Here is a 21,261-nt window from a genome sequence, read left to right on the forward strand (position 1 = left end):
TTCCAGTCAATATGAGTATACTATCACAATCTATCCTGATACCCAGAAAAGCCAAAATATTTACTCTCATTCAAAATCATGGCAACAACGGAAACATAAGTAGTATACATTAAAGTAAACCCCCAGGCATCAATGATCTGAGTCATGCAACTTCAGCCTTAGTTGCCTCCTGTAAAGGATACACATAGTAGGCTGCTTTATCCCCTCCACAATTTTAAAATTTTATAAGTATATAACAAAGTACAGGCTTTGAAAAGTAATTATGGCCTCAGAAAACTCAATACACATGTAAATTCATAATGTTATTACATGCATGTCAAGAAAATATAATTTTGTAGATTAAATATGAACTTAAACAATGATACAGCAATTGATCAAGTTTAAAATAGAATTGTATTGTGGTCACTGAGGTCTTTGAAAACTAAAAGTATATAAATTCATATAAAATAAACTATATTCTAATAATGTTTTCAATATTATTTTACTTTTATTAAGTATAGAAAACAATATCATCATAAATACTTAAAAGGAATGAAAATATCATACCTGTGAACATCTATGAAGTCACTGTATTCTGTGCTAGGGTCTATCTGTTCTACTGACAGTTGAATCTCTTTATGGACATTCACTATTTCCTCTGTAACAAGGCTGGTTATCTGGCTATATTCATCAAATATACATTTTCTGAAAATAAAAATAATTTAACAACATTTTAATGATTTATCAAGAGAAAGACAGGCCTAAAAGGACTCAGAACAATAAACATAAGAAGTGTAATACCATTTAATAACATTTAAGGATGGTGATTTCATGTACTACCTTATTTCATATAAATGGTGCATAAAGGGATTATATAAATGTAATTCAGGTAATTAGAGATTAAGAAATTATCAGTTCAAATATGTACTTGACATGGCTAAAATGCAGGGATAGTGTTGATCACTTCCTACTTCTTACTATTTTCACAGAAAGTTAGGATTCAGTGACATGGAATTCTGATCAACTCCTGCCTCATTAATACTCCTTTTCCAGTTCTTCCCTTCTCACACGCCCTGCCTCCACAGACACTTGTGTTTTTCTTGTACAGAGTACTTAGTTCTATGTCAGTAACATCTAAATTTTGTCCCTGACCTCCTGTCTGTAGCAAAAATGTCATCTAAGCCTGGTAAAATAAAAGAAAGGGTGGACATACATTCTGTCACACTGACCAGATTCCCTACTTTAAAGGATTAGGCTGCAAAAATATGTCACTGGTCATAACTGACTTCAACAGCAAGTATAGATAAACAAGCTTACCCAGGATATGCCCAAATAAATATAAAGCATTGTTTCTTTTTCATAAAATCATTATATATAAGTCAAAATCACTGTACATAAAACTCCCTTATATGTTTTCTCAAGTGTTTTTTGTTGTTGTTGTTGTTGTTGTTTATTTTTTGTTTTAGAGGCTGACCTGGAACTCACTCTGTAGTCCAGGCTGACCTAAAACTCACAACAATCCTTACATTAACCTTTCAAGTTCTGGAATTAAAGTAGTAAGCCACCACTCTCAGCAAGTGTTTCTTTAAAATAAAAAATTAGTGTAAAGGTAAAAAAGAAAGATTTAAACTGGTTTGGGCACTAACAGTTTCAAATCACCCACTGGACACCATTTAAAGAAAAGAGAAAGGTAGAGACATTTAAATACAGACTTAGATAATATGTCTGGGATTAAATGGTTATGAAAGTCATTAATATTCATCCTTAAAACAAATGGAATGCATAAACTGTCTTAAAATAATATGAATGAAAACTTGTCACATGGATTCAAGGGCTTCAATGTTTAAAATGCTAAATCTGGGCTGGAGAGATTGCTTAGTGGTTAAGGTGCTTTTCTGCAAAGCCTAAAAACCCGTGTTTGACTCTCCATATCCCACGTTAGCCAGACGCACAAAGGTAAGGCAAGTGTAAGGTCACACACTCCCACTAGGTGGCACAAGTGTCTGGAGTTCAATTTCTCTCCCTCTTTCTCTTGCTCTCTCTTTAAAAATAAATTAAAAAGGCAACAATGCTAACTCTAATATATATTATGAAGTGAAGATAATATGCTGAAAAACTATTTTGTGTCAATATGTTCTCATGATAATGAAGACATTTTAATTGAATTTTTTCAATAGGAAAAATGTTCATGAAATGAGATTACTTTATTGCTAAAAAGAATTGTAAAATATTTCTAAATCACAAAATTTAATTTAAAGCAACTGTATTTATAAGCTAATTATCTTAAATGCATTCACATTTGTCAACAATGAAAAGTTTACATATTCATGTTCACTATAAACTGTATTATACCCATTCGTTTTTAAAATTAAAATTTAGTTTTACTTCTACAAGTATGCATCTTAGTTATCATATCTTTATATAAAGAAAGGCAAAAGCCAAGAAAAATATGAAGCCAACAAAGACAAATTTGGTCTAATTTCAGAGATTCTAGAGGTTATTGTTACAGGTAAATGAAATAATTTAACACAAAGATAGGTAGCTAGACTAACCCTATTTTAGCACCAGGACACCTTTCAACAAAAATAATGAAACATGGTCCGGAGAGATGGCTTAGCTGTTTAAAGTGCTTGCCTACAAAACCAAAGGATCTAGGTTCAATTCCCCAGTATCCACGTAAGCCAGATGCACAAGGTGGCAAATGCATCTTGAGTTTGTCTGTGGTGGCTAGAGGCTCTGGCATTCCCACCTTCCCCCATCCCCCCCTCAAAAATAAATAAATATTTTTTAATGAAATAATAAAGCCATTTATGGGGCAACAGCTGATCAGGAATAAGCATACTTTTTAAACATTTCTTCCACACAATTAAGAAAATAAAAAGTATACTGTCCTAGCACACTTTCGGAATATAATTTTAATTTAATAAAAATCAACCTTTTCTGGCTCCAGGTGTCATAACTCCAATCTCTGCCTCAGTCTCCACACAGCATTCTGTTTATCTTCTGTGATCTCCTCTCTTCATATCAATATTCTATTCACTGGATTTAGGACAATCCCTAACTCCAGGGCAATTTCATCTTGAGATTCTCAACTAATTACATCTCAAAGACTACTTCCAAATTGGACCACAACTGAGATTCACATGCCATGTGAATCTGTAGGAAATTCTACACAACATACTATGTCCTTATAAAAGAGCATGGAGGCCGGGTCAAGTTACTTCACTCATAACTTAACATGATTTAACTTTATCTCCACCTAACCACTTATTTCTTCTTAACTCTACTTCATTACTACCCAATTTCCTTTCTATCTTCCCTATCCCTACTCCCGATGTACAGAACTTTGATACTAAAGAATTCCCCGAAGCCAGCCATGGTGGTACACAATCATAATCCTAGCAATGGGGATGTGGAGGTCAGAATATATGCACAGAGTTCAGGGGCATTTTCAGCTATTTGGCAAGTTAAAGGCCAGTCTGGGCTACATAAGGCCACACAACTATCCAACAAATAAATTCTCCTACACACATTTTTAGTGGGAAAAAAACTAACTAATAAAGGAGGTGAAGTTCATCAAATATGGCTCATCTTTTTTAAATATTTTATTTATTTATTTAGGAGAGAGAAAGAGACAGAGAGAGACAGAGAGTGAGAAAGAGAGAGAGACAATGGGTGCAACAGGTTCTCTAGCCACTATATACAAACTCCAGACATATGCACCATCTTGTGCATCTGGCTTACATGGGTACTAGGAAATTGAACCTGGGTCCTTAGGCATCACAGGCACCTTAAGCACTAAGTCATCTCTCCAGCCCTAATTTTTCTTGTTGTTGTTTTTCTGTTTTTATAGGTAGTGTCTTGTTCTAGCCCAGGCTGACCTGGAATTCACTATGTAGTCTCAGGGTGACCTTGAACTCACAACGGTCCTCCTACCTCTGCCTTCCAAGGGCTGGGATTAGAGGCGCATGCCACCACACCTGGCTCGTGCATCTTTTCTACTCTCATATACCAATGGGAATGGAACATGTGTTCACTGATTGACTAACTTCATTACACTGTGAGCTCCTTAAAGAAATGAGGCTGGCATGCCTCCAGTCTCCAAAATACCAAACAGTGTTCTTTTACATACAGAAGAACCTCAATGAACATTTGTTGATTTGAATTTCATATAAAACAACAAGAAGCTGATATATAAAACTTCAAAAAATTCCCTGCTTAAAGCTTCTCAGTTCATGATTTAAAAGTCTAGCCCTTTAGAGACAAGTATATACTTAACACTTTTCAATTTGTAATTTATTTAACTCTCTAGTTACCTAGAACAAAAAATATGATAGGCAGCTATCCCCTTTTAATATTTATTTATTTACTTATCTGAGATAGGGTAGAGAGAAAAAGAGAGAGAGAGAATGGGCACACCAGTGTCTCTTGCTACTGCAAATGAACTCCAGATGCATTTGCCACTGTGTGCATCCACCTTTATGTGGGTACTGGAGAAGGGAACCTAGACCAGCAGGCTTTGCAAACAAGTGCCTTTAATCACTGAGTAACCACCTACTCCCAGACAGCCATTCTTGAGGCTAGCTAAAATATTTAGGAAATAAGCACAAACTGAAGGAAAACTAGAAAGAAAAAAATCAAGGTAACAATAGGTTTAAGAACCCACTGGCCTGAGTCATAACAAAGCTCATAAAGTAATGTTTAGCTGTGGGAGAAAAACATGTTGAAATCATATTTTAAAACAATTTTCTGATAAACAGGAAGTGTATCTTACAGTGCTTTTATCATTTCTTCTTGCATCTTTTGTAAGGAGTCCAGCAGCAGCGGCAGTGTTGTATCATAATACTGATTCTGGTGAAGCTGTGCCCCTTTCAGTGCCAATACGTACTGGTTATGCAATGTATGCAGTTTCATTGTGGCCTTGTCATAACGTTCCTTGGCCTTTTCGGTTTCCTTTCCTTAAGAAAACATGGAAGAAAGTTAACAAAGGCATAAATTTTGTTTTCACCTTATACAATCTAGACTGCCACTGTTTTATGTTATTTCACATACTTTATGAATGATAAACAAGTTTGTTCAATACATACTAGGTGTTCAGCATTATGCAAAGTACCATTTACCAGCAGTCAGCACAGAAGCTGCTATGAAGGAAGCATGCTTTCCAGTCAATCCTTGGAGAGTCAAAGAAAACAGAGGACACATAAAATAGGATCCATCTCATCTTCAAAGGAGCTTACGGCAAATCGGAACAGCTGTTCACATAAAATTATGTAACCAGTATAGCATGAAAATAATGTTAAATTCTGAGGTCCGTGTTTGAGATACCAATAAAGGGTAATCAGAGGAGGCTTTCTGGAGTAAAAAAGACCTTAAAAATTGTACATGAGTGGAGTAGCATAAGAAAAAGGGAATGGACAATTCCTCACTCTCAATGAATGTTATAACCTAAATAGTACTGGGAACTGTGCTAAATGTGAGGAGTGCTGCCTTTGAAAGCAGAAGCCTTGACACAGAGTCTAGTAAACTGGAATTCTGAGTGAATACATGGAAATAATATGCAGTGTTACAAAGGTAGGCAAAGCCAGAAAACAAAGCTCAGGGAAATGAAGAAAAGATGTCTATATAAGTAAGACACTTTTAACTTGGAAATAAAACATAAAAATTTAGACTTGATGTGGGAGAAGTCTGGAAAACACTGATAATGTCATGAGTTAAAAGTTTTGTAGTTCTTTTATCAAAACACTTTAAAATATTTATATATTGTTAATTGTAAATGAACATAAATTAATATAATTTTAAGAATTTCATAAATTTTGGTACAAATCAAAGATATCTATATATGTGTGTGTATCAATTTAGTTTTAGGAGTTTTTTTAAAGTCTATTAATTTCAGTTCTCATTCCATGGAAGTTCTGCAAATGAATCTTGTCCCAAGAGGGAAGACTATGTTATGAATTTCTGACAAAAGAAGCTTTCCTCTGCTTCCATTCTGTTTAGGCTCAGGAATCATTGAATTATTATCATTTAGGGATTTCTCTAGCCCCAGGAAAAATACAGAAAGTAAGAATTTTACAGAGAAATGATTTCCAACTGCCAAACCATGTCAAGGTAGAGAAAAAAATAAAAACATAGAATACAATTCCCTTCCTTTAGTCAAACCCCTCTAATTCTAAGGACTCACATCTGTAAATGTAGAAGACAACAAACCTTCCAACAAACTAGCATGATCTACAAAATTCTAGAGTCCCCAGGTACTATAACCAAAACTAAAACCTTCTGGGGAGCTCATATAATTAATGTTATAGAGTATAATTCTTTAGCTATTGCCCATTATTGACTGGTTTTAACACACAGAAATTTTAATAACTTCTCAAATTATTTCAAAAAAATGCTATCCCAATAATTTCACTTTGCAACATCAAGGATATCTCAACGAATGCTGGCCATACTGGCTTACACCTCAATAGGCTACAATTGGAAGATTGTCACAAGTTCAAGGCCAGCCTGATCTTAGTGTGAGATCTAATATAAGGGGGCAAAAAAGAAACTTTTCCATGATAAAATTGTTTTTTTAATCATTGCTTCCTACATATTCAACATCTGGCTGGAAACAGGTTCTGATACTAGACTAGCAGGAAAGGAGCAAGCATTTTAATCCAGCTATGATCTGAAGGAATCAAAGAAACACAAACCTAAACTTAAATGAACTAAAAAGGTAGTGTTTCATACTCTGATTCCACAGGATAATGTGCCTTATATTAAGAATCAGTAAAGGGCTGGAGAGATGGCTTAGTGGTTAAGCGCTTGCCTGTGAAGCCTAAGGACCCCATTCGAGGCTCAGTTCCCCAGGACCCACGTTAGCCAGATGCACAAGGGGGCGCACGCGTCTGGAGTTCATTTGCAGAGGCTGGAAGCCCTGGCGTGCCCATTCTCTCTCTCTCCCTCTATCTGTCTCTCTCTCTGTGTCTGTCACTCTCAAATAAATAAATAATTAAAAAAAAAAAGAATCAGTAAAATACTTAAGTAGATATTTAAATGTATAATTTAAGTAGAAAATAAATTCTATGAGGTATATCCTGCAATTTTGTTTTGCTTTGTTTTGTTTTGTTTTGAGGCAGGGTCTCACTCTAACCCAGGCTGACGTGGAACTCACTCTATAGTCCCAGGCTGGCCTTGAACTCACAGCTATCCTCCTACCTCTGCCTAACAAGTGCTGGGATTAAAAGTATATGCCACCATGCCCTATGTTTTAATTCCATCCTATTTGAATTTTTATTAATCTTCCTAAGAATCCAATAAATTTTTACCTTAGTTGTCATAATTTTGTAAAGTTTAACTCAATCTGCATGTGCTTGGGATAACTTTATTAATTTAGAAATTAAATCCCTTCTATATTTATCATGAATGATTTTAACATTCTGAGGAACATGTCTTCCCACATGTTCAGTTTCTATTATTTTAATAGAATAATATGAATAGTATTTTTATCCAAGAGTAGTATTACTTAGCAAACTTCTTGAAGAAATGCATTTCATTAAATCCCAAAGTCAATATGACTGATACATTATCAGAGTCTGAAGACATCCAACATGTCCACCTCTCCCCATTCACCCAGATGGAGACTCCTTTTTGAAGGTGTTATTCAAGACCCAAGGTGTATACCTACCCATGTATTAACCATGCTTTAGCCTGAAGCTTTCAAACATTACTACCTGAATGCCAGTGGATGTTCACTAAATCCTACTGTAGATGTCTCCAAAATAGTTCTATTACTGTCCTTTCTATGAATGATCCATTTCAAGGTTTATGTTGCTTTTGTCTTATGGGGTTTTTTATTTATTTATTTAAGACAGACAGACAGACAGACAGACAGAGAGAGAGAGAGAGAGAGAGAGAATGGGTGCACTAGGGCCTCCAGCCACTGCAAACGAATTCCAGATGCATGTGCCACCTTTTGCATCTGGCTTATGTGGGTCCTGGGTCCTTTGGCTTCAAAGACAAATACCTTAACCACTAAGCCATCTCTCCAGCCTTTGTCTTCTGTTTTGATTCAGCATTTTTTAAAAAGCTAGTTTGTTTCTATAACTTGAAATTTAATTCTAACAGTTCCATTCACAAGATCATGTACAATCATCTAAATAAATTACAAGTAATAAAGATGCCTTCTATAGCCTATATAGTCATAGTAAGAAAATAAAGCTACTAGGTAAGACTATCTGAGTACTGTACTAATTTTTATTGGCCTTCAAAATGCTTAACAAATCAAGGCAACTATTTCCATAATTAATGTCACATTTATTAAAACTATTAGCTTTTATACTAACTCTAGAGTTCCTAGTTAACTCTTTAATTATTGTTTCAAATACAGGAGTCATACTCTCCACAGGCATTTAAACCACCCATCTGTCTTCCTGTTTGCATAGATCTTTAAGCTGCACACTACCATCTGTCTTTCTGGTGCAGTTGATTCACTGAAGACAACACTTAACCCACTGAGACCTGCATAACACAAAACAGCATTAGCACAGTCAGGAATACCCCACATGCTTTCCTTTTTTCTTTTCTTTTGGTTTTTCAAGGTAGGGTCTCAGTCTGGCTCAGGCTGACCTGGAATTTACTATGGAGTCTCAGGGTGGCCTCAAATTCATGATCCTCCTACTTCTGCCTCCCGAGTGCTGGGATTAATGGTGTGTGCCACCACGCCCAGCACATGCTTTCCTTTTCTACTGATACAGTATATGATGAACAGTGTGAAGAAGAGTATCATAGCCAAATTCTAATGATCAACAACTTTTTACAGTTATTCATAAAAGGTGATAAAGTAACTATCTTTAAATACATCCAAAAGCAATCCATTGTAGTAATTATTTCTCAAAAATTACCCTGAAGATTATGCCAGAACTTGAGATTCTGCTTTCATAGGGTTTTATGGGAGAAAGAGAACTCTGCATGCCCTTCTGCATTTGGTTGTGAGGTATACTTATGACACATGTGCTGCTATTTATCTCTCCCCCTTATGGCTAAGAATTACTTTAATGCATGCTAACTTGTCATGATTTGGAGGAATTCTATTATAATATTTCTTGATTTTTTAAAAAATAAATGGCTAGGATCCCAAAGAGACTAAGTAAATCCTATAAATGCTAATAATGTAGACAAACCAAAGAGGATTAATCAAAACAAGAGGTTATGAATAAGCCATATGAAATGTTGTCTCCCAGACAAAGTTGCATTGTATTCATGACCTCACTGTCATGACCCACACAAGATTTGCCTAAGACTCAGCCCTTCAGCAGGTTGTCACGGACAATAAAGAGAGAAAGAAAAGATACCAATATATAAGAGGGAGTAGTGGGAAGAAAAGGGGGTCCAGTTGAGGCAGGATATGGAGAGGGGGCAACAACAGAGGGTGGTGGGAGAGGACTATGTACATTTTTTAATAAAGTTTTTTGTTTTACTGAAAAAAGGAGAAAACCAAAGAGGATAATGGCATATATGAACATGAAGGAAAAGATGGACTATTGAGGGGAGGAAGAACATCAGCAAGCATGGAAAGAAAGAGTTGGGAGCACAATGGAGAGGGGCAAATGAGAGAAAAATATGGTGATGTATATATGAATGAAAAGTCACACTGAAGCCGGGCATAATGGCACATGCCTTTAATCACAGCACTTGGGAGGCAGAGGTAGAAGGATTGTTGTGAGTTCAAGGCCACCCTGAGATTCTGTAGTGAATTCCAGGTCAGCCTGGGCTACAGTAAGACCCTACCTTGGAGGGAAAAAAAAAAGGAAAAGTCACACTGAAACATATTATTTTGTATGCTAACTATAAATAAAATTAATTAATTAAAGTTTTAATTCTTTCACTTAAAGTTACTACAAAAAACTACCTAGCACAATTCTTGCTATATAGCTATTTGGATCAGAAATTCAGAATCACTATCATACTTTCAAACATAATTTTTTAATTTTACATATAAAATTAGAGGTAATGTAAAGTACACAGAGAGGAAATCCTTATGCATAAGCAATCATACTTCGATTGCCGTATGCTTTCTCTTAGATGATGAGAGGCACTGAAGCAATGCGTGGAGTTGTTCTGTGTCAATTAACAGGAAGGAAAACATCCAATTTTTTCTCCTCCACATAATGAAATTCAGAAAAAGACTGAATTATAATTATCTCACCACGACTCATTGACAAATTTGTTTAATGTTTTGTAATAACAAAGTGTGTATGCAACATGTCATGCCATAAACAATATTATGAAGCAAGCAAAACTCAATTATGTAAGTTTGACATTTACAAGAGACAAGCTAGACTACTCATTAAAATAGTCTAGAAAGTTGAGCATTTTTTATTATAAACTTCTCAAGTGTTTGCCATTTCTTGAATAACACACTCCAAAGCCTACCACTAATAAATAAGAAATAACAAAGTAGCTATTTTCTACAAGTAGATCTCCTTTGATTTGGAAAGCTAAATATTTTACCATCATATTTATCTTCCTTCTTTGTAGACATTCTTCCTTAATTTTAATTATTTTTTTACTCTACAATTACTGTCTTTTACATATTGAATAAGAAAAAAACAGGAGTTCACCTTCATCTTTAAGCTTCTTAAGCCAAATGTACAAATATTTTTTGACATGGATGATAAATGCAAGTATGATATGCAGAAATAGCAAAGAGTTACTTATTTTTATACAGTGTTCTTCTAACAGACTCAATGTTGAGAAATTCACTGGCTCAGATTCAACTCAAACAAGTCATTTAATCTAAAATGTGAAATCAAGATTCTAAACCTAGGAGGTAAACTATCTACACTTCTTAATTCATTAACTTGGCATAGTGCTCAAATGGCAGGAAACTGTCAAAAATCAGTTAACAGCTAAGTCTAACAAACATACTGAATTTGAAAAACATTTTAATGACTTTCATGATCATATGCTCTTATAAAGCATTAAAAACAATAAATATTTGTCCAATAAATGGTTTGAAAATAAAATTCCACCACAGCCTATGTGTTTGTGATTAAGCCTCATACTTCATTCCCAGTTGCTGGAGCCTTTGAAAGGTGGAGTCCTGCTGGAAGAGATATGTCCCACAGGGATGGGGCTTTTGGAATTGTGTAGTCCACCCATCCTTGACAATGCTAGCCGGCTCACTCTAGCTGCTTCCTGCCATGTGATATAACAATATATGATACTCAGATGTCTGTTCTTGCCATGATTTCCCCACCATGATGACTTCCCCTCAAAACTAAGCCAGAAATAAACATTTCCTTCCATAAACTCCTTTTAGTCTAGTGTTTTGTCCCAATACTGAGAAGGTAACTTTTGCTGAAAATTGGTACCAGTACATAGTACAGTGTTACTATGATAAGCCTGATGGTGTGATACTTAGTCTTGTGGAATTGGTTTGTAGGAGAAATTAGGAGAAGTTTAAAACTTTGGACTTTACAATTCTATAAGCAGGGCTTGGTGAGCCATTCTGGTAACAGCTGAAACACCGAAAGGCAGAGAGAAGTGTGGGCTGCAGGAGCTCAGATTTCAGAGAAGAAAGGAAAGACCATATCAGGAGCCAGGCTAGAGGCAGTTTGTGTGTGTGAGATTCTCGATGTAGTCTGCCCGTATCTTGAGAACTTGAACAAAGTTAAATTTAAAAGTAATGAATTGGTATGTTTGGCAGAGGAAAGTGCAGAGCATAAAGATGTGAAATGTGAAGTCTGGCACAGGAAAAATTTGAAATGGTTTGAATTCTGAGCACTGAGATGTATGAGCTGCAACTGTTGAAGAGATTACCACCATTGAGGATGGACCAGCTGCTCTACATTTGGAAGAGTGCAACAGGAAGAACACTGATTCTGTTGAAAGGGGAGGACCTGAGGAAAGAATGCTGAGTGAGTCTGCTACTCCTCAAAGTCAGGCTTTATCCCCACTGGAATGACAAATTTGGTAGTGTCAGCCACCTAGTACTGGTACTGGAAGTATGACAAATGCAGAATATACAGGATAATTAAATTGAAACAGTTTTGGAAAAAGCCACTGTGGCTAGGCAATGTGAGGTAGGGTTGAAATCCCTACACGGAGTCCCTTGGAAGTCATGGCATGGAGCTGTGAAAATGAACCACGGGCTGCTTGGAGACCCTAAAATGCTGCAGATGTCAAGACTATGGGACAGCTGCTAAGGAAAGGTGCTGGCTTAGGGAAAATTCTGCCTGGGCTACAAGCCATGCTACTGGAGGTGTAGAGTTGCCTAAACTATTCAGAGCCCAGATGATTTCATTATGAGTTCAAGATGCCTAAGATGGAGCTGCAGAACTTGATATTTTCCCTGCTATTTTTCTTTCATTGCTCCCAACTTTCCATGCTATATCTTCATTTTCTTTTTGTGGAATTGGAACATTTCCTCAGTACCATTATGTGTTGAAAGTATGTAACCTATGTTTTGGTATCACAAGGCTCACAGTTAAGATGCTGTCTTGAGTGTCAAAAGTCATTCTGGACTTTGGACTTTCAGACAGTGTTGGAACTGGTAAACATTATGAGGACTTTTAAAGTTTGACTGAATACATTTTCTATCATGTCCCTGATGGCCATGAATCTATGGGGTTCAAGGGTGGGATTTGGTAGTTTGACTGTAAAATGTCCCCCATAGTTTCATGTGTTTGTGATTAAGAAGTGGAGCCTTGCTGGAGGAGGTATGTCACTGGGTGCAAGCCTTGAGATTTTTTAGTCTAGCACCATTACCAATGCTAGGTAGCTCACTCTAGCTGCATCTTCCAACTGATATTACAACATGTGACATTCAGCTGTCTATTCTTGTCATGCTTTCCCACCATGATGAAACTTCCCTACAAAACTGAAAGCCAGAAATAAACTCTTCCCTTTTATAAGCTGCTTCTGGTTGAGTGTTTTTCCCACCAAATGAGAAGGTAATAGCTATAAGTACTTTTTAAACAATTTAAATTGGAATAGATTTTAATCCCAGTACTCAGGAGGCACAGGTAGGAAGATCACTGTAAGTTTGAGGCCACCCTGAGATTACATAATGAATTCCAGGTCAGCCTGGAGTAGAGAAAGACCCTACCTGGAAAAACCTAAAAGAAAAAGGGAAAAGAAAAAGAAAAAATTCAGGGAAGTGAAAGTAATACTTCATTTTAAAATTTAATATAAGTACCTTTGAAAAGAAAACTGCCAAATTCTGTAGAATAGCATTTCCTTATATATAGACTCCACTGACCCCTAGGCTTCTAATAATCCTAAAAAGTTACGTGTCATGTCCAAGTCCATATTCTATAATTCAGTAAAGTTGTGAGTGAGAAATTTCTAGGTAACTAGGACAAAAATAGCTGAAAAATTATAAAATTCTCAAATTACATACAAAAGCATAATCAAGAACAAAAGGAGGGCTAGAGATATGGCTTAGCACTTACTTGTCTGCAAAGCCAATGGGCTGGGTTCAATTCCCCAGGACCCATATAAGCCAGATGCACAAGGTAGCATATGCTTCTGGAGTTTGCAATGGCTGGAGGCCCTAGCGTGCCCATTCTCTCTCTCTTCTCGCTGCTTCTTTCTATCTTTCTCCATCTCAATTAAATAAATAAACAACTTGTTTAAAAACAGAACAAAATGAAAAACAAAGCATTCTTTCAACATAACTAGTAAGCAGAAAAATTCAAATTTTAAATAAAGTGTGAATAGAAAAAATATATCAAATATCTACAAATGATCTCTAACTGTCCCAGTATAGGCATTCAAGAAATAAAACAAGAAAAGAGAAGAAAATACACTAAAATGAGAAGGAAAGGGAAAATTCACAACCAGAGAAGACGGTCTACCTACATGTGAAAATACTTTACAAGTATAATGAAACCCCAAGGCGCTGACACTGGTGACGGAACTTGAACATGCAGGAGACAGGTTTAGCAAGCACAGAAGCTGAGCTGAAAACCTCCCCCATGTAGACCAGCTGACGGAAAGCTGGAAAAAACCATGCGGCATGTAGTTCAGTGGGAGAGACAGAAATCACCAGTGAAGATACCCAAAAGTGGACACTGCAAGTCTGCTGATGCCTGGCTAAAAGTATATACTAAGCTCACCAAACTGTCCAGTAAGCACTTCTCGTAACATTCATACCCATATATTAATGCTACTCTTACTTTTCGCTAGAGAACCTTCTCTTTTCAGATGGCAGCAACCTTGGGATGACTCAGAAAGCACCATGGTGTTGAGAAGTGACAGAGGAGTGCTCAGCATGGGAATATTTCAATCACACCTTCCATGGCTCAGGGTCCATTGCGGAAGAGATGGTGGAAAGAAAGTAAGACTCAAAGGAAGGGTAGGACTCCTTACAATGTGCTCCTCCAGACACAAAATGGCCTGGATATCCATGACCTCACAGTTCCTGACACTACCTATATAAGACCATCATAATAGGAAAAAAAGATCTTGACATCAAAATAAAAGAGAGACTGACTGAGATGGGGAGGGGATATGATGGAGAGTGGAGTTTCAAAGTGGAAAGTGATGAGATAGAGGGAATTACCATGGGATATTTTTTACAATTATGGAAGTTGTCAATAAAAATATTAAAAATAAAAAAGAAAGCAATCTTATAAAGGCAACACTTCAGGTGGATAAATGGTTAAAACAACAAAACTTCAGAAATGAAAAGAAAAGCAAAATGAAGGAACACTGGAAATTATAAAAACAGAAAAGAAAAAGGGCTGGAAAGATAGCTTAGTGGTTAAGGCATTTGCCTACAAAGCCAAAGGACCCTGGTTCGATTCCACAGGACCCATGTAAGCCAGATACACAAGGGGGCATAGGTGTCTAGAATTTGTTTGTAGTGGCTGGAGGCCATGGCATGCCCATTCTCTCTCTCCCTCTCTCTGCCTCTTTCTCTCTCTCTCTCTCTCAAATAAATATATAAATAAATAAATAAATAAATAAATAAACTCAGTATAAAATAAAGACCCATGAATGGTATCACATTTTACATTTGCAATCTAAGTAGGTTAGCCTTCCAGTTTCATGGGTGCTGGTGGAAGACATAAGATTTGGACACAGAAACAAAGAACAAAATACTGTAGTTATTTTAGTAACTACAATATCATCATTTATGAAATAAATAAATCAAGTAATGCAATGCCCATGGCTGAAAGATGGCTACACGAGGAATAGCTACCTTGAGCAAATAGGTGGAAGCCATGTGTTTAAAATAGTTGAGCTATTATCCAATCCTTTCCTTAATAATAACTTAATAATAACTTTCCTTAGTACTGAATTCAATAAAAGAGCAATGTACTTCTTCTACCTTAACTATGCTATACCTGGTTCTAAAGGTCTATGTGTTCAAGGCTTGGTCCACTGGGTGGCACTATTGAGAGGTGGTGGGAACTTAAGGGAGATCCTTAACCTATTGAAAGTATGCCCTTTAAGGGGATTGTGGGACCTTGAGTCTTTCTCTATTCTCTGGCTCATGATGTGAGTGGTTTGCTCCAGTACATACCACACCAGAGGCTCAGAGCAATGTGGCCACAAAGTCTTGAACAGGAAACTACAGAACCATGGGCTCAATAAACTTTCTCTTTACAAGTTAATTATATTAAGTAATAAGGTATTACTACTAAAGGTAGTAAGTTATTAAGGTGGCATACATGTGATCTCTGCAGTAAAGCTACAGTTTCACTTTCCATTGTAATCAATAAGTGCCACATCAAAAAAAATTTGACATGTTAATATGATACCTCTGATTTCCCACTAGTGTTTTCACATCTATTGGTGGTTCTTGCCTAAATTAGTTATTGTGGTATATGAGTAACCTTCACATGATTATATGATATGCTGTCCACTGTATCTATGCTCAAGGCACAGGAATGTGTTTTACAAAGAAAATACGTGTATTTAGATAAGCTTAGTTAAGCACAAGTTAGAACATTTTGTTGTGAGTTCAATGATAATGAGCAATTTATGTCCTTAAATGCAAACATGCAGAAATATATTCATGGGACACAGTGGACTTTAAATTTTTTTTTAATTATAGGATGATTACAATTTTACTGTCTGCTGCTTAGATCATGCTGTTTATTTTGTCAAGTTTGGTTTCTGATGTTCTCTCTCTAGAAATCAAGACCAAAGTCAACATTGTTAGAGATTACCTACAAAGAAATATAAATAAAAATCAACCAAGATAACTTCTCTTACTGTTTTTCTGTGTGTAACTTAGGTTTGTTCAATATAGCAAAGCTTAGCCAAGTAAGAACAAGTCATATTATAATACTTGCATTTCAGTTTATGTAAAGAATATAAATTAATCATACAGCAATTCCATGCCACAAAGTATTTTAACATCTAATGAGCCTACGTTAACTGCTACTCAAACTTCTGCACAGCTTTAACCCAGTGCAAATTAGATTAATAGCTAAGAGTACCACTACTCTTTTTGTGTGTATGGTTTTTTGAGGGAGGGTTTTGCTTAGCCTAGGCTAACCTGGAATTCACTATGTAGTCTCAGTATGGCCTTGAGCTCATGGTGATTCTCCTACATCTGCCTCCTGAGTGCTGGGATTAAAGGCACATGCCATCGCACCCAGCTAAGAGTGCCATTACTTTTAATGACCTTGTAAAGTTCCTATCATATTGGGCTCCCTGCAGTAAAAAGCATTCTTTTCATAAGTTAGTGGCTAATATATCATGTATTAATGAATAGATGCAAAAAATGAAAGTAAACTCTCATATTTAGCTACTTCAAGAAAACTGATAATCAAAAGTTGCCTCTGTGGCAAAATGCCTGAGAACACCAACTTACAATTCCAGAAGAAAAGGTTTATTTTGCCTTCTGGTTTCATTCCACATTTGGCTGGTTCTATTGGTCTGGGTCTTTGTGAGACAGAACATCATGAAAGGGAGCATACTGCTGTTAACCTTGTGTGGTCAGCAGGCAGACAAAAAGGAGGGAAGGGTCTGAGGACAACATATATTCACCAAAGGCACACCCTCCCAAGTACCTATTCCCTTCAACTAGGTCCCACCACCTAAGCTCCTATCACCTTCCAATACACCACTGAATTCTTATCCATCAATAAACTGATCCATTGATGAGGTCATAGCCCTCACCATCCAATCACTTTCTACAAGTCCACTGGCTGCAACCAAACCTTTAGCATATAGCCTTTGGAGGACATTTTAGGTCCAGCCATAACATAACATAGTTGGAAGTACATTTGGCCTTTAGCAACTACTATATCCAAAATGTACCTCTTACGTATGTTGAATTAAGAAAAAAATTTAGTTGCCGAATATTTTCTAGAAGATGCTATTCACCATATAGACATGATTCTGATGTTTAAATTATTATACCCAGCTGGGCATGGGGGCGCACACCTTTAATCCCAGCACTCGGGAGGCAGAGGTAGGAGGATCACCATTCGAGGTTACCCTGAGACTACATAATTAATTCCACGTCAGCATGGACCAGAATGAGACCCTACCTCGAAAAAAAAAAAAAAATTATATCCAGGTTGCCATTTTTGTGATTCACAGTGAAGAAATCAATTAAAAGAAGCTTTAAAAAGTTTTGTTTATTTTATTAAACTTTGGATTTACTGAAACATAAATTTAACCATCTGTCTCAAGGCTGGACTCACATCAAATTAGGTTTTATAATTAAAGCTTCTAAAGAAATAACTCAAGAGCTGGAGAGCTTACTCAGAGGTTAAGGCACTTGCCTGCAAAGCCTAAGGACCCAAGCTCAATGCCCGAGTACCCACGTAAAGCCAGATGCACAAGGAGCCATGAAGAAGAGGTATCCAGACTTCTAATCCTGTAAGAGAAAGCCTCACAAACACTACCATGAGAATTAGGACGTGTGATGAATATAAAACTCTAGCGTCATTCTAGCCATATACAATTAGGTAGGGAGTATTAGAATTCATAATTAGTAAGCAATCATTTTAAACATCTTTCTGCTTTTTCAGTATCTTAAAGTAAACTAAAGCACTTCAAGCAAAGCCATATTTACATTTACTTTAATACCATGTGGTTTAATATGATATTTCATGATTTTACAAAAGTACTACTTATAGCACTTGTTTTTTGTGTGTGGTGTATTGTGCATACTTATTTGTGTGTACACATGTATGTGAGGGTACAGATGCACATACATGTGCATGTTTTAAGTATCAAGGCCAAAGATCAATATCAGGTGACTTCCTCCATCATTCTCCACCTTTTGTTTTGAGACAGTGACTCTCATTAAACTCAGGGACCACAGATTCAGCTACACGAGCTGGCCAGCAAGCCCCATGGATGCTCCTGTCTCCACTTCCCCAGAGCTGGGGTTCCAGGCACACACAGCCATGTCTGGATTTTACATGGATAACAGGGACCCCAACTCAGGTCCTCATGTTTGTACAGCAAACATTTGACTGACAGAGCCATCTTCCTATCCCACATTTACTCTTAAAACTCATTTATCCAGTTTGGGAACTGGATAACCAGACACAAACCTTGACTGCATACATTCTTCCTTTATTAATGGAAAACTAACATTACACAGATTCTTTGTGGTAGTTTTAAAAATTTCTTGAGACAAAAATAAGAATAAAACAATCTTGCAGGTTTTAACATTTACCAATACAAAAATAAATAGTACTGCAAATGAAAAATATTTTCTTTCAAGTTTTATGTGAAAAAATTTATTCATTTCCCATGAAATTAATAGACATATAACACAGAGACATAGAATAGTTGATAAATATGCACTGATGTTATGGTTTGAATGGTAAATGTTTCTCACAGGCTCATGTTTTAAAGACTTGGTTTCCAATGACTGGTGTCTTGTAGGAAAGGCATAGAATGTCAGGGTGCAAGGCTGAGCTGGAAGAAATAGGTCACAGAGGGTGTATCTTGTGGCTGCATCTTTGCTACTACACCTTCCCTCTTTGTATATTCTAGCTACACTGCAGCAGCCTCAGCCACATGCGCCTGCCTCCAAGATGCTCGGCCTCACCAGGATCAATGAAGCCAAGCACTACAGACCAAAACCTCTGAAAATGTGCAGTGAAGGCTTCAGTCACTTTGCTAAGGTATTTGTCAGAGAGACAGAAAGTCTGAATAATACAATTGAGGAACCTAAGCTTAAATAATCTCTTCTTAAAACAATAGCTATAGCATTAGAGAAATGGCTCAGCAATTAAAGGTGCTTGATTTTAAAGCCTACAACCTGAGTTCTATTCCCCAGGACCTACATAAAGCCAGATGCAGTGGCAAGAGGCCCTGGCATGCCCAGTTTCTTTTCATTTCTCTCCCCCCTCTTGAAAATAAAGAAAAATATTTTTAATATTTTATTTATTTATCTAAGAGAGAAAGAGAATGGGCATGCTAGGGCTTCTAGCCATGGCAAATGAACTCAGATATATATGCCACCTTGTGCCTCTGGCTTTATGGGGGTACTAGTGAATCAAAATTGTGTCCTTTGTCTTTGCTGGCAAGCTAGGGAATCAAAACTAGGACCTCTGACTTTGTTGGCAAGCACCTTAACTGCTAAACCATCTCTCCATCCCAAGAATTTTTGTTAAGCTGTACTATAGGGGCTGGAGAGGTTTCTAAGTGGTTAAGGCACTTGGATACAAATCATGACAACCAGGGTTCGATTTACCAGTATCCACATAAAGCCAGATACACAAAGTGTACGTCTAGAGTTTGCTCATAGGAGCTAAAGGCCCTGGTAAGACCATTTTATCCCTCTCTCTCTCTCTCCCTCTCCCCCTCTCTCTCTCTCTCTCCCTCTCCCCCCCTCCCTCCCTCCCTCCCTCATATTTCTGTCTCTCTTTGCATGCAAATAAATAAATATAAAAGAACTATATTATGAAAAGATTTATCTACGTACAGTTTATACTGAGTTATTGTATAGTATAATTGAATTATTGAATATACACAGAAGAAAAATCAGAGCCAGTCTTAACTAGAAATCTCAGATCAATATACCAAACATAGAAAGGTATTGCTATATAATTCCATTTAGTATAACTATTGGAAACTACTTTGAACAACTTAAAACACACAAAAAAGTAAAACTTAAACTTATTTTGAACTTTTTAATATGTAAATTTCTCCAAATTCCATTATAGAGTTTATAAAGATAATTTTGAAAAAAAAAACAAGAATAAAAATCATTACAGTAAACACTTTATCAACTTAGCATACCTTTAGCTAAAGCTTCTTTATACTTTTCTTTGGCAGAATTCATTTCTTTTATTAACTGTCTATAGCTGGACTTTAATTTCTCCAATTCTGTCTTTGTAACCTGTCAAAGAATCAAGATGTACAAAAATTTAAGCATTAGTTGATGTACTACTAATTAGAAAGAACTTATAAGGGAAAAATCAAGAAAAAATATAGAAGCCAACTAAAATCTAAAAGCTAATAAATTAATATACAATGTATTAAAATATTTCCTTTGCCTAAACACTCATTAAAACCGTTATTTTTTTTTTTTGCTTGAATCAATTTATTCACCACATTTCACTACATTAATTATTTAAATTATCTAAATAAACAACAAGGAAACAAATTAGCAAATTGTGTCATATGCAGTCAATTACTATTATGAAGACAAACCGTTATTTTAACCATATAAAACTAAGTCATGAAACAATGACTTATTGTATTAAACATTTAAAAATTACATTAAGTAATAGATAAATGTCTTTTTAAATGTTGTCATTATAAAAATTTAAAGACCAGGCTGGAGACATGGCTTAGCAGTTAAGGCACTTGTCTGCAAAGGGAAGGACATAGGTTCAATTCCCCAAGGCCCACATAAGCCAGATGCACAAGGTGGAGCATGCATGTGGAGTAGGTCTGCAGCAGCTAGAGACCCTGGTGCACCCATTCTCTTTCTCTGCCTCTTTCTCTCTCATAAATAAATCATTTATTTAAAAAATTTAAAGACCAATAATTTGCTATGTAGAAATACATTTATTACAATTCAAAAAAATGGGGCTGAAGAGATGGCTTAGTGGTTAAAGCATATGTCTGCAAAGCCAAGGAACACAGGTTCAATTCCTTAGGACCCACATAAGCCACATGCACAAGGGGGCATATGCATCTGGAGTTTGCTTATAGTGGCTGGAGGCCCTGATATGCCCATTCCCTCTCCCCCCTCTCCCTCTCCCTCTCCCTCTCATAAATAAATAAAATATTTTTAAATGACATGAAGTAATGGAGCTATGATATTTCATCACTTCTGATATTTTTAGGTATTTTGACAGCTCC

General features: G+C 36.3%; 1 protein-coding gene across 4 annotated transcripts in view; it reads right to left on the reverse strand.

Moving 5' to 3' along the window:
* Positions 1 to 21,261, reverse strand: part of Fer (FER tyrosine kinase) — a 417,682-nt gene that overhangs the window by 310,274 nt on the left and 86,147 nt on the right. For all 4 annotated transcript variants that reach the window (XM_004652481.3, XM_045132276.1, XM_045132277.1 and 1 more), the window contains exons 4-6: positions 20,191 to 20,290; positions 4,754 to 4,937; positions 547 to 684 (exon numbers count right to left, since the gene is read on the reverse strand). In XM_004652481.3, the coding sequence (XP_004652538.1) occupies positions 547 to 684; positions 4,754 to 4,937; positions 20,191 to 20,290 (422 nt within the window). The remainder of the gene's footprint in view (positions 1 to 546; positions 685 to 4,753; positions 4,938 to 20,190; positions 20,291 to 21,261) is intronic.

Source organism: Jaculus jaculus, chromosome 13, assembly GCF_020740685.1.
Source record: "Jaculus jaculus isolate mJacJac1 chromosome 13, mJacJac1.mat.Y.cur, whole genome shotgun sequence".
Lineage (NCBI taxonomy): Eukaryota > Metazoa > Chordata > Mammalia > Rodentia > Dipodidae > Jaculus > Jaculus jaculus.